This window comes from Sinohyriopsis cumingii, chromosome 1, assembly GCF_028554795.1.
Source record: "Sinohyriopsis cumingii isolate HCF-2022 chromosome 1, ASM2855479v2, whole genome shotgun sequence".
Taxonomy (NCBI): Eukaryota; Metazoa; Mollusca; class Bivalvia; order Unionida; family Unionidae; genus Sinohyriopsis; species Sinohyriopsis cumingii.
This window is the reverse complement of record NC_142961.1, coordinates 80136162-80151071: the sequence shown is the minus strand read 5'-3', so window position 1 is coordinate 80151071 and position 14910 is coordinate 80136162. Positions and strand designations below refer to the sequence as shown.

The 14910-nt window shown below is 36.3% G+C and overlaps 1 protein-coding gene across 2 annotated transcripts in view; it reads right to left on the bottom strand.

Moving 5' to 3' along the window:
• Window positions 1-291: 291 nt before the first annotated feature.
• LOC149807208 (RING finger and CHY zinc finger domain-containing protein 1-like) overlaps window positions 292-14910 on the bottom strand; it is a 59417-nt gene continuing 44798 nt past the window's right edge. Inside the window, exons 7-9 of one of the 2 annotated variants that reach the window (XR_016422007.1) lie at window positions 9808-9848; window positions 7336-7480; window positions 6351-6489 (exon numbers count right to left, since the gene is read on the bottom strand). Coding sequence is in view for 1 of the 2 variants with exons in the window: in XM_089963555.1 (XP_089819681.1) it covers window positions 6358-6489; window positions 7336-7480 (277 nt within the window). In the remaining variant the exon portion in view is untranslated. Of the gene's footprint in view, window positions 6490-7335; window positions 7481-9807; window positions 9849-14910 lie in introns of both variants that reach the window. The other variant, XM_089963555.1, reaches the window with a different exon arrangement.

Genomic DNA, 14910 nt, shown 5'->3' with positions numbered 1-14910 from the left:
AAGATGGCTTTCGGTTTTCCCTCCTCAAAACATTTTCCAGCTTTGTAATCAATGTCTGTATGTCAAAGAAGAACAGTCTCAGTTCAAGTATGCTTTTTTAGTCCAAAGAGATCTCTTTTCTGTTTAAGGGTAGCCATTTGGATCTGTCATAATTAATTAGCAATATATAGGTTGTTTGGACAAACATTCAAACATCTTAGATGGAACAATTAGAAATACCGGTAGACAACATTTTTAATAAAGAGATGAGGCAAAAGCCAGCCAAAAAAAAAACAACAAAATGCCAGAAGGCACATTTGTAGGCATTTATTATCTTCTATTGGTGAATAATTTACCAAAGTGGTGCAACTTTTGCATAATTGCATAACTATGCATGTCCAATGCAACTTGAGACTTGTATTTGTGCATGCAATAGTTCCTGAGGGCTATTCCATTTAAACATACCCCTGGGGGGGAAGGCACATTAAAAAATGGGTGACCACCCATAGAAGTGATTTTTTTTCTACCACCACCAGTCATAGCAGTGAATTTTGGACACCCATGGCCATGCATCTTTTGATATGACATGGCACAGAAGTGATTATTGTTTATTGATGACCATGCATGGAAGGTTTTTTATTTTGCCATCCGTGGGGTAGTGGTATGTTTAAATGGAATAGCCCTGATAGAAAATCATTTCAACACTTTAAATATATGATAGATGCAATTTGTTTTATTAATATAGGCATGAAGTTGCCCTAATAACAAACAATACCAAGATGAGCATCTTGCAGAATGAACTGTTCTAGCTTCATAACAGGTTATCACAAGCACAAAGAAACTCCATCAAAGGGTTTGGGAAATATAAGCAAATTAAAAAACTTTAAATGAAACCCTAATGCCAATTTTCTTGGACTGACCTTGACCCTAAGGTCAATAGGGGAAGCAATGCACATAAAATAATGAATTCTTAGTCATAATGACTCTACCTGAAGTGTGAAGCAAGTCCATCAAGGGGTTTAGGAAACAAGAAAAACTTGACCAAGACCTTAACAAAAACATTCCATGATGACCATAACCCATAATCATGGGCACAAATGACCAGGCTGCAAAAAAAAAATTGTTCCATACATAATGAGAAAAATACATTTACAATTTCAGGAGCCATGCCACAATCATATTGTATTATTCATACGCGATCTCTTCCCCAAAATGATAATAAACTTTTTACGTTTTTTATGTACTTTTAAGAAAGAATTATTTTTGTGTACAAGAAAAATACATGTACATGAAATTTTGGGAGCCACACCATGACTGTTATATCCGAATCTGTGTTATAGCAGAGTGTGCTATAGCGAGGTCACACTGTACAACAGTACGTATGCAGTGTGAAAAAACATGCAGGTACAAAGTTAGCTCTCTTAGTTGTGGTATGAAACACTCAAAGCTGTTACCTAGAAAGATGCAATGGTTTATATACATTAAGGTTATACATCTGTAAATGCTTTTCTCATGTATGGGGTGCCAACATCAGTGATAGAACAATAGCTTTCCTCTACTTCACACAAGTCGGCTGGTAATTTTGTTGTTATTTTGGGGTTTAACACTATTCCTCAGCACAAGATAGGATATATATGGCAGCCAGTATCAGTGATGGAGGAAAAACCTGGAAAAACCCCAGTAAGAACCACCAACCCAGGATTCTACTAGCAGCTTTCTCAGCTATCCATGTTGGTTGACTCAGAGACTCGAGCCCATGCGGACAGAGGTGAGATGTCTGTGATCGTTAAAGGCAAGTGCTTCCAAAAATCCAGGGCCTGAGCCGATAAGAAACATTTTATAAATTATATGGTTAAAATTGGCATTTATTGACAAACAATCTATAAACTGGTATTTTTTTTTCTGTTGGTACATATCACAATACTTTTTCATTAATGTCCATCCATAGGAATTATAAAAAAATTCCTAAATAACCTTATTATGAATTTAATGATATTAACAAGCAAGTTTTTGCTTTTCAGGACAAAATAACTGAAACAATTATCATTTATCATTTTTTTCAAAACAGTTGTATTTTTCACAAATTAAATTTGAAAATATTACAACTATTATTTCTCCTTAATACTGCAAATCAACATAATAATTTTGGAATAAGCAGTTTTTTTCTGTCTGAATTTTACATAATTTCTCAAGTCCACTAAATATTTTGCTTGTCTGTTGAGTAGTTGTGTTTTAATTTTACTGGCTCTATCTTATAAATATTTGGCCCTGGTGATGGCATCACATTCAATGTTTCCCTGCCTACTATATCAATAATGTAGCTATTAATTTGTATACTTCAAAGTCACACTTGCTATTTTAATCAACAATCTCAGCACAATGTCTTTCACAGGATGTTGGCTATAATGTAAGCTTTATAAACCCACTTTAGTTGCAGTTTTTAGATGACAACCTGTACAACAATTAACATACACAAAGCAAAATCTACTATAAAGTACTCACGGGGGGGGGATTTTCTTTTAAGCTGAGACATTTTATTTCTTTTGTCTTGAGACAATTTTTTCTATGAATAATATAATGGATATCATATGGTGTTATTCTGCTATAAATTAGAGTAAGATATTTATTCAGATATAATTTTTTTATAAAATGTGTCAGACCCCTGCCCTAGAACATTTTATTGTCCAACCCTAATATAACTGGCATGCCATGGGATCAAGGTATTTTTAAGAAATACTGCAGAAAACTGTGGTACAACATTTCTCATGGTATCCAGCTGTAGTAAATTGAACACAATGTAGATTTCAACCCCAAACCATTTGCATTTTATGTAACTAATGCCATACAGGTACTCCCAGTTGTAAATGTAGAGATCGCAGCATACCAGATTGTGACAGTGGGCAACAATAACAGAATCTTTATCAAAACAAAGCTGAGCCAAATTTCATTTTCATTGTTTATAAAGTTTACTTTTGTATAGATAATATACAAGATGTAGGCTTGTTTGGCTGGTCTTATTATGTAAGTGGTGCACTGTGGGGACTGACTTGTCCCCAAACTCTTCCCATGGTATAATTTTAATCAAATTAAAAAATCAAAAGTACATTGTGAATTATCAATGAGACTGAACAGATTAGGCCTGGAAATCTAAATGCAGTAGTGGCATGTGAACAACACACTGCAAGATTGTATCCCATGGATTATGAATGGTATATATAACAGCTGGTTATAGATATGAAAAAGTCAGTAAATTGGTCCCATACTTGGCAGGATACAAGGGCAATTTATGAAAAATTAATAGACAAGTTTAAGGTAACTTTTGGAGTAAAATGAACAAAGTATGTACAATGTCACAAAGCAACACCAATCTTTTCTTTTTAATTCTGAATTTGTTACTGATATATTCAAACATGAAGAAAACTGAAATTTAATAAAAGCAAAGGTTAAAAAACAAAGGCACCCTATATAAAACAAACAAAAATATCAATGGATAGAACTTACTTATAAAATTAACTGTGTTTACGCTCTTTGTGCAAAACTCTATTATCAGGACCTCTCAGCATTTGCACCCAAGTGCACACTACCCATAATGTTTGGTAACTGTAGATGGCTAACAAGTAAAGTTATCACATAGAAACTAAATTAGTAACTGATGGACAACATTAATACACTCCACATTTTGGTGGTTGTATACAAAAATAGACACTAAAAGACGTCTGATAATCACTATCAGTTGTGTTATTTTGTTTCTGTAAGTCAGCAATTAATGAGAATTTTTCTGATTTTCCCCATAGTTTTGGAAATTTTCATTAATGTTTGCCAATATTTATTTTTGGTGGATCTCTCTGTCTCTGACCTTGACAATGATCGATTGACCAAAAAGACTACTTCCTTTGACAGTTTATAAAATTTTAACCAAAATGGACCCCTTGGTTTCTCAAAAGTGGTGAAAAATAAAGCTTGAAAGGATTAAGAAGTGGATTCTAAGATTTACTACCTTTTCTTTGGCAAGTACTGAGCATACATAACTTTCAAATTAAAAAAATTGCCACACACAACCTTTAAAGAGAAATGCCAAATGCTACCATATTGACTTGCGCATATTCGATAACAAGTAATTTCTTGAATTTCCAGAAATTCTGAATAATGTATATTATCCTGGAGCCTATCTAATGATCCTCAATTACATCCCTTTAGAAGAGTCATGTTGGAATCTACATCATCATTCATTTAGCTTAAGCTGTACATTACATATCCTAACAAGTACCCAAAAAATTCTTTTTTATGCATATAACAGGAAGGTCTTACTTGTGGAATTTTGTAAATTTTTCATTACAGTGGGCTCCTTTGATATCTTCAAATGAGTAATTGACAGACAACAATGCTTTTGTAGGAGGTTTTGAGGAAAAAATGGTTTTAGCTATGAATAATTATTTTGAAAAATAAATATCAGATTTTAGACCACAAACAACTAATTATTTCATGAGCTATCAAAACTGACCATGTGCTATGGAATATTAAATACCCCACTAAAGAGAATGAACATTGCTGACTTGATGAAAATAATTATAAGAATTTCAAAGATCATTTATTTCGGAAGAAACCTATGTATGTTTAAACTGTATGCAATATAAGGCTTGAACCTAAAACCATTTTAAGATTATTATGGTAACCTTAACAGGTACTACCAGGTGTAAATGGCAATATCTCAATATTCCTGGATTTTGATATCCACAACAGCATTTTTCTCAAAAACAAGCTGTGCAACATATATCTTCATTATTTTAAAAGCAGACTCTTAATATGATGTTTAAAGCATATCTTTCCATGAAAGTATAGTAATTTTGCATAACACTAACATTATGGTCTATGAGAATTAAATTAACTGTTGATGCCCAGGTAGAACAGAGGAAACCATAAATATTTTATTATTAAATCAAAAGTACATTAGTATGGTAGTTAATATAAGTCTTTACAATGCTCTCAACAGAAGCTTCATAATCTTCCCAATAGGGGTCCCAAATCTTGGTGTGATCTCATTGAAATACCCAGCATGCAATATGACATGTTGATACAAATCTGTACATTACATTTATAATTAATAGCTAACTAAAAAGTACAAACTAAAGATTTTGAGGAAGAAAACCATATAAATCTAGATCTGTATTGTAAAATATGTATGTCCCCATGGCAGACCAAAGAGTCGATGACCAATAAAGTTCAAATACTGGTAAATTGGCATCAAAATTTCATCAGGTCATCTGCATACAAAGATACATATCAAATTTAAAACAAAAACAAGTGGTTTCTGATTAATGGTGCTTAAAAGTTCTTTTGTGGTTAAAAAAAGCCTAAGTCCAAAAACGAGAAAAATGTGTAATTTTTTTCTTTTACTACTGTAATGGACTGAAACTTTTACCAGTTTATCTACCTATGCACAAAAATATGCTTGCCTTATTTCACTTATCTACAAGAGTGTTTTTTGCTCAAACTTGCTAACAAAATTCTCAGGACATATGGACAGAACCAATTCAAAATGGTCCACAGATGAGTGCTATGTGTCTAAATCCCCCTGTAACAAGAAACTATTCTGGTTAGATTTATCTCATTTCTTCCTTTCAGTTATCATTTAGAAGTTTCAAGTTATTACACATAAGAAGCATAATGTGAATTTAAATCAACATGCAGTTGTTCAGTAACTATATTTATTGGGTAAAACCAAAAGAGCTAATGATGTCACTGCTGTCACATGAACAACAAATGATACAAATGTCATCTTATACACTGTGATACACAACACTTGCATGTCTTTATGCAATTTAGCTGACATTTTCATAATGTTACTGTCTTAATGTACCACCTGTTTGTAAAAGTTGTTACTTTATCATTGCTGCTGGAGACTCAATTTTTAGCATTCCCTTAAAAAGCATTATTCCAAAGTAAACCTTTAAAATCTAAAAATGTAAAACTCAAGGTATTTTTTTTACTTGGTTCACTATGACAGACATTATGCCCTTCCATACAAGACAATTTCTCAATTATGAAATTATTTTGGCAGTAAAGTCATTTACCTGAGATTTTCTCCTCAACGAATTATGAAACCATAATGAAATTCTGAATGAAGACGAGTGTTGCACTATTCAGAACCAAAGATAAATATATTGATATTGCATTACTGCTGACACAAGACCTACAAGCATTTCATTATATTGCAACAAAATAATATAAAAAAAACACAAATACCATTCCGACTTTAAGCTTCAAGATTTTATAACGAAGCTTGTGTGTCTGGACTCAAGCCTGTTGTTGAAGCCTTGATGCCTCTACTGGATGAAGCATTACTAACAGTGTCAAGATTTGTTGTCAAGGAACAGCACCCTAATAATCCTGACCGGTGGCAGTGCTACTGTTGGAGGCACCTGATGAATCTCCTGTTCTACATGTATTATATGAACCACAGTCTTTGTGCTGGCATTTGTGGCCAATAACATGGAACTGCACTCTGCTCTCCTGAAAGAATACATACGTGTAATGGTATTAATGCAATGTAGCAATTTAAGCAGAACAATATGTGGTAAGTTGAGAATGTTTAGTCATAGGATCTATTCAACAGGCTGTTATTCAAAGGTACTGACACCACAATAGTGCTAGTCATCCCCAAAATCATGAAATATACATTTTCATAATATGGTAATTCATTTCCTTATAAGATGGCAAACTTATGAATTGTGTACATTAGACTACTTACACTATACAAAGTCTGTATGGTACATGAAGCATCCTTCATTATATTATGCACATGATACAAAGTCTGCATGGTACATGAAGCATCCTTCATTATATTATGCACATGATACAAAGTCTGTATGGTACATGAAGCATCCTTCATTATATTATGCACATGATACAAAGTCTGTATGGTACATGAAGCATCCTTCATTATATTATGCACATGATACAAAGTCTGCATGGTACATGAAGCATCCTTCATTATATTATGCACATGATACAAAGTCTGCATGGTACATGAAGCATCCTTCATTATATTATGCACATGATACAAAGTCTGCATGGTACATGAAGCATCCTTCATTATATTATGCACATGATACAAAGTCTGCATGGTACATGAAGCATCCTTCATTATATTATGCACAAGATACAAAGTCTGTATGGTACATGAAGCATCCTTCATTATATTATGCACATGATACAAAATCTGCATGGTACATGAAGCATCCTTCATTATACTACTTACACTATACAAATCTGAATGAATAAATACACCATTATCATCTCCCCCAACAAGCATGGATTATCCAGATTTTACTATGTGTTTTATCTCTATATGCTTACCCTATGGCAATCCTTGCACAGAATCTGGACAAAGAAGTCTTTGTACTCCACAGGCATGGGAGTATTGGCAATCTCATTGTCTAGAACCTCCCAGTAAGCCTTCATGTCCACCAGTGACTGGTTACAGGTGGGGCATGCATAGATTCTATAAAATAAATCAGTGACACTTGTCTTACAGGACACCTCCATATAAATAACACCTGCACACACACACACACACCCCCATATATATATATATATATATATATATATATATATATATATATATTTTTCATACTGACCTTCTGTATTCAAGGTTATTCACCCACATTGATTATATGGCAGAGATTGATTGTATGAAATGTTTCTAGTTACAATATTATCATTGTTAAGAAGACAAAGCTTTATTAAAAGTTATGTAACCAATTACATAGTCAAGCTGAATGTATGTATGTGTATATGTATGTGTGTGTGTGCATGTGTGTGTAAGAGGGAAAATGAAGGAGGGAAATTATATATATATATAATTTAATTATTTGTCTGTTTGTTTTAAATTGTTTTTTTATTCCATTACATGCTATCGTAATGTAATATTGTTTACTGGATTTGATATTGTCCAAAATAGAGTTCAGTTATTATTTTTTACAATTCTTTTATTTTCAACATAAACAAATAATAAATGATACATTATATCTGGTTGCTGACCTTGTTCCAAAAGGTGACAGTTTGGGTAAATGTTTTATTTTTTTAATTTTTTCTCAGAGTAAGAATCATTAAGTTGTGTCAAAGTCATAGCTGGTCAACATGATATTTATCATCTAACAAACTTCCATTCCTTGAACTTTTGACCCCCATCCAGGAATATGTTTTGCATTGTAGTTAGTCTTATAGCTGATGTTATGATAAGAATTCTATTAATCGTGCCTTAACACTTTTGATGTCAAGTTGTTTTATGTTGTGTCCAGTTTGGGATGCATTTTTTATTTTTTTTTAAATTATTGACTTTCAAGTTATTATTCTCCCTGGAAATAGAAAAGTGCTCTGATAATTCTTGGACAAAGACATTCCCTGGAAATTATACAGAATTCAAACACTAGAATAATATTTTCTGTGATTCAACAAGAGACTGCTGATGCATCAGTAATGTGATGTGATGTGATGTGATTTTGATTTTTAATGTAGCTTTAAAAAAATTTCAGTCATATCGCTATGATGCCTGCAATGTGGCAGTTTATAGTGATGTCTAGCACTGGGGCATCATGCCGCAGACATGTAGCATGATGTCCCACCCAGTCACATTATCCTGACACCAGGACGACCAGTCCTAACACTAACCTCTTAATGCTGAACGCCTAGCGAGGCAGCTGTTAGTATTATTTTTTAAGTCTCTGGTATGATTCGGCCGGAGATCGAACCCACAATCTCACGCATCCGAGGCTGATGCTCTAACCACAAGGTCACCGGAACGGTGATGATGCATCAGTACAATGCTGACTATTTACAGAATTCATCACCTTCCATTCTGGATTTTTATCGGGATTTGAACTGTTTCACTTTGGACTTTTCATTGATAAGACTTATGTTTTAATTCTGGGATTATATTTGGATTTAATTTGTAAAACTGTAAGTTCCTTTATCTTAATTTTTCACTTTGTATTCATGGGAAATAAATTATTTGTTAAATTTTACAAAGCTTGTTGTCTTCATGCTTTTCTGTTATCTTTTTTAAGAGCAAATAATTGTAATTATATATATATATATATAATAGTAATAAAAGGATTTTGTCATTTATCAACCTAAAATATGCATGTAGTTTCCAATCTAACTAGGATTTCCCTTCTTCATTTTCCCTCTTACACACACACACACACACACACACATATACATACATACATAAATATACACATACATACATACATACATTCAGTATGGCACCTCGATGATATCAGGTCAAATGTAAGCAATATCTATACAACCAAGATAAGATGTTTGTCAAATACACATTTAACTTACATGTAGTACGTGTTCACTGTACCGAAATCAAGTAATAATATACAGTCTACATGAGATACTAAACTCACACTTGGAAACTGTGCCAAGATGGTCAAAGCAGAGCAAGAGGATAATCAGCGTAACACAATATTTAAATGTATGATTATGAGAACATTCACAGTCAAAGAAGAATTTCAGTCTTAAACCTGTAGATAAGTATATTAAATAAGTAAATGAAGAAAAATGTCATAGATTGTATGCTGCTGGTACTTTGCAACAGGAAAAGAATGTGGATTATATCTATTTAGTCCTCAACTCAAAGACACCTCTTCTTTTGAAAATTAAAAAGTATCTTCCTGAAGACAAAAAAAATTATTCAATAAGGCCCATTTACTAATTAATTACTGTTTAGATATCAGGAAAATTATTATGGAGCACAACAAAATAAGATATATGAAATGCAAAAACATGGTGCTTGTACTATTAAACGAAATGCTGTACCTGAAACACCATCTATGATTCTACTCATAGAACTGAAATGACTGAAACATAAAAATGAAAAATGATTTTCACAAGACTGATTGTTTATTAATCAATACATTTTGGGGAAAATATTTACACATATATGATGACAATGTTTCTAGACATCAATAATATGTACTCTTCATGGTTAATCATGCATGAAAATTTTAAATTTAAATCCACACCAAATAAAATACTGAGCAGTTTAAATGTACTTATACTCTCCAGTATTCCAGAACCAACAACCCTAAAAGAACCTTGTCAGTATGGTACTTCAAATTTTGTGTAAGTGAGACTAATTTTCAGTAATATCTAATGAAACAAAGATGTAATACTAACGTCAACTGAAAAAGAGGCATTTGAAAAAAATTTGAAATGTAGTCTGATGCAGTGAAATAAATATTATGTTCAATAAAAATGTTTGTTACATCACTGGTGTCCGACTTTTCATCAAAAAAGCCCCAAACAATAGTTACTGGAACAGCTCCACTGAACCTAATATATAAATCTGGACCTGAACCGAACTTGGACAAACCAATTTGACTACAACAATGAGCTTTTCTAATTTTGGCTATTTGTTACACAAGTCCATATTTCAAGTGTCATTTCCATAAGCCTTACGGTAAAATCATATGGGTTGGCAGGTCTCATATTCGGGTGCCATGATTTGGAATTGGCTTTCAGACCATGCCAAAAAAGCCAATTCTGATGATGGTTTTAGTAAATTAATTTTGTGTGCAACCTAGTCAGCTTTACCTTGTGATTCTTGTTGTCGTTATCGTGACAACTATTCTACATTCTAAGGCTACTGAAAGCATTTGTTCTCAAGGTTTAAAACAGTAAAAGTTTAATCTTTGTCTTGCTACTAAGACAGACAGTAACAGAAATGTGAGGAGCATTGCCCTCTATATACAGTCAAACCTTAGATTAGTGGTCACTCATGGAAAAAGGCTCAAATGGCCTTTGTACACAGTTAATCTTTGTACACAGGTCACATTTTAAACTGGGTTCTGAACAAATACCATACACTGATTATTATTATTATTATTATTAAGCTGTTATCAGTTTTGATTTACATGTATTATTCATCAAAACCATAACTATAGCTATAGTTGTTTACATGTACTTAAATTGGCCTACATTTTAGTCAGCTGGAGACAACTATCATCTTGCAAAGACTACCCTGGGGATGAGGCTCTTTATAGGGAAATGAAAACATTAACAAAATAAAAAGTTTAAGAAACACCTTTGTGATATTCCACATCTTCTATTAACCTGATGGCCAGATATCTATGGTTTCGAAAGATTGGAAATTTAATTTGCATTGTGTGCCTCAGTGTCTAGCAATCTTAAGCATAAACTTTTTCCTGCAAACAGGAAACATTAACGGCACAAAAAAGCTTAATCCAGTCACTTTGGAAAAGCAAATTTTTAGTAAATTATGTTTCTCTGAGAATACTTACCCGATCTCATTAATGTTAGGGATATAAGCCTGCTACCTCTCGAATCCACTCCTACTAAAAGACGAAAATTCGTCTTTTCTGTCTATCTCATATAGAACAAAGGGCAATAACTCTTGCCCCTTACCTCCCCTTGCCACTGCCAGGTGTCACTAGTTTTTTAAGCTGAGCGATATATTTTATACGAGGATGCTCGCATAGCGGGGTGGATGGGAGGGTTTTTAACTAATGTGATCGGGTAAATATTCTCGGAGAAACATAATTTACTAAAAATTTGCTTTCTCCTTCAAATATGTTCCCCCGATCACATTAACATTAGGAGAATAGGTAATAGGAGGAAGGAATGCTGAGCATCCTACCTCCACCCCGGGTACCTTCTAGGGAATGATGGCTGGATTCCCCATTTGAAAGATAACCCGTTCTCCTAATTTCATCAGCAACACAGCCTAGGGTCCCGTGATATGTTACCCCTATATACGGTTAAGAAGATAGTTATTGAAATCTTCTTACCTATGAAATTTCACTGGCAAATCCAGCAAAGCTGATAGGCTGTGCTAATTGTTTTAAATGGGTCTGGTGGTCATCTGGGCTGCCGACACCGGACCTACCAGATTCAAGGTTTGCCTCTGCGAAGCCAAATCTCAGAGATAAAAACTGGAGAAGGTTGACTCTGCATGCCAGCCAACAGCTTCTATTATATCTCGGATCGAAACATTGCGTTTGAATGCAAGGCTTGCCAAGATTGCTCTAATCTCATGAGCTGTAATCTTCATAAGGCGACTCTGATCTTGTGAGACCTCAGAGTACGCTGAGCGTATAACCCACTTCAGCCATGAAGCAAGGGCTTGAGGGGTGATATCCCGTTTACCAGCTTTGACTGGAAGAAAGAGGTGCTTACGTGTGTCCCGACACGCCTCTGTGCATTTTAAATAGTGCTTGAGAGCATGAACAGGATCTTGCATGGCTGCTGCTCTTGACTTATCTATGGAAGAGAGCGAGCGAATGATGATTCTTTGATTGCCAATGGATGGTAACCTATTTTTGGCTACAAAGCCTGGTTGCGTCAGGAGGACCACCAAACCATCTGATCTGAACTGAAGAAAGTTCGGGTCACTGGAAAGGGCATGTAACTCGCTCATCCTGCATGCTGAAGCTAAGGCTATCAAGAAACATGTTTTGTATGATAGTAGCTTTAACGACATGTGGGCTAAAGGTTCAAATTTGTCCGAATTGAGCCATGTTAAAACCCAGGACAGGTTCCATTTTGGAAACAGGGTGAGGGATTTTGGTCGATTGAAATCAAAATTGGCTCAAAGATCTGATAGATCTTTGTTATGCCCAATATAACGTCTAGCATGATGGCAGAATGTGTCTGATATCATGGAGCGGTAGCCTTTGATAGTAATTGGGGCCAACTGTTTCTCCTCGAAAAGCCAGAGAAAAAAAGTCGGCCAGTTGAGGGATTGAGACACTCAAAGGGACAATGTTATTGATATGGCACCAGTCTCTGAAAACACACCACTTTCCCTCGTAAGCCTTCAGAGTGGAGGGCCTTCTTGCTCTTGAGATTCTCTCCACAATCGAAGGTTTAAATTGTCTCGCAAGGCTGTCCAGACAAGAGCCAAGCGTGAAGAAGAAGACGGTCTGGACAGGGGTGGAACACCCATGACCGCAGTTGTTTGAGAAGATTTGGGCTGGTTGGAATCTTCCTGGGTAGATCTATCGCTATATCGAGTAGATCAGTGACCCAGGACTTATTCCATCTGAGAGGGGCAATCAGAATCATCTGACAGTTCTGACCCCTTAACCTCTGGATTATTTTCGGTACCAAAACCGTGGGAGGGTAGGTGAATGCCCACAACCCCTCCCAGCTGATTGACAGAGCATCCACGGCCCAAGCCTCTGGGTCTGAAACCAGAGAGACGAAGCTGGGCAACTTGCGATTCCACCTTGTCGCAAAAAGATCGATCATCGGACGCCCCCAAAGTGTGCAAATCCGAAGAAAGACAGATTGATGGAGTGACCATTCCGTGTGAATGACTTGACCTTTCCTGGATAGAGTGTCGGCCAAGACAGTGAGTCTGCTGGGAATGTGTCTGATTTGTACGTTGATGTGGAGGTTGTCGCACCAACGTAGAAACTGCCAGATCAGAATGCACAGGTCTGGTGATTTGGTGTCCCCTTGTTTAAGGAGGTAAGTCACCACCCCAGAGTTGTCTGACATAATGAGGACAGTTTTTCCTGAGAGTTGATCCTTCCAGAAATGAAAGGCATTGATGACAGCCCTCATTTCTAAAAGGTTGATGTGGAGAGGCCTCTCCCCTGGCTCCCACGTGTCGCTGACTGTAGCAAAGTCCGTTAACAGGTGGGCACCCCAACCATAGGTACTGGCGTTGGTACATACTGTTATCTCCACTTGGGGCATCTCCAGAGGAATCCCCATGGACAGCCAACCGGGGTTGTGCCACTGACGCAGGAATGATTGTATCTTGGGTGTGATCATTATTGTTTGATTGAGGGGACTTGAAAAGGGGCGCCATTGTGCCAGTAATGTCATTTGTAAGGGACGCATAAAAAGACGGCCAAGCAGGATCAAGTCCGCCGCCGCATTGAATAATCCAAGGAGTTGCAAGAATTCTCTGGCTGAAATCCACGTCCTGTTGGAAACGGACTCGATGAGTTCGACGATCCAGATTACGCGAGCGCGAGGAAGCTATACCAGATTCAGATCGGTGAGAAACTCCATACCCAGATGGACAAAATGCTGGGATGGACGGAGATCAGACTTTTTCCAGTTCACGAGAAAGCCTAGATGATCTAAAAGTGCTAAACGATCGTTTCTGCCTTTGAGCAGAATAGAACTTACCATATGTTTCTGGAGGATGTCATCCAAGTACACTGCCGTCCCTGTAGATGAAGTCGAGCGGAACAGGGTGACAACGCAATCCATAACCTTGGTAAAAGCCCCAGGGCTGATGTTGAGGCCAAAGGGTAGGACCTGAAATTGATAAACCGTGTTGCAGTAAGCGAATCGAAGAAATTTCCGTGATGCGGGGTGGATAGGGACGTGAAAATATGCGTCGGTCATATCTAGACTGACAGCATACTCGTCCCGCTGGATGGAAAGACGAATTGATCTCGCCATTTCCATCTTGAATTTCGGTGGTAAAATGTATTGGTTGAGGCAACTCAGGTAAATGATCGGCCTCAACTTGCCGTTTGCCTTCTGGATAAGAAACAGCCTGGAATAAAACCCTGGCAATTGCTTATTTTTTTCACAATCTCCACCGCCCGTTTTTCTATGAGCGACCGTATCTCCTGTTGTAGAAAGGTATCCTTCTCCCGATCAGACGGTATGTCCGTGAAGAGGGGAGAGGAGGACAGGGGAGGGGGTTGGATAAATGAAATCCGAAGCCCCTCCGAAATGACCTGGATCACCCAATCGTTCTGAGGAAAAAAGGTGGTCTAGTGGTCCTGTTGATTGTAAGGATCCCTTGTCCCTGGTCCGCCAATCATCCCTCCACTGTGGCAGGGGATTTTTTCTAAATGCCTGCGAGGGTTGGGCGGAAAGTTGGAGAGGCAGTTCCTGAGCTGCCTACTTCCGAACTTCTTCAATTTTTCC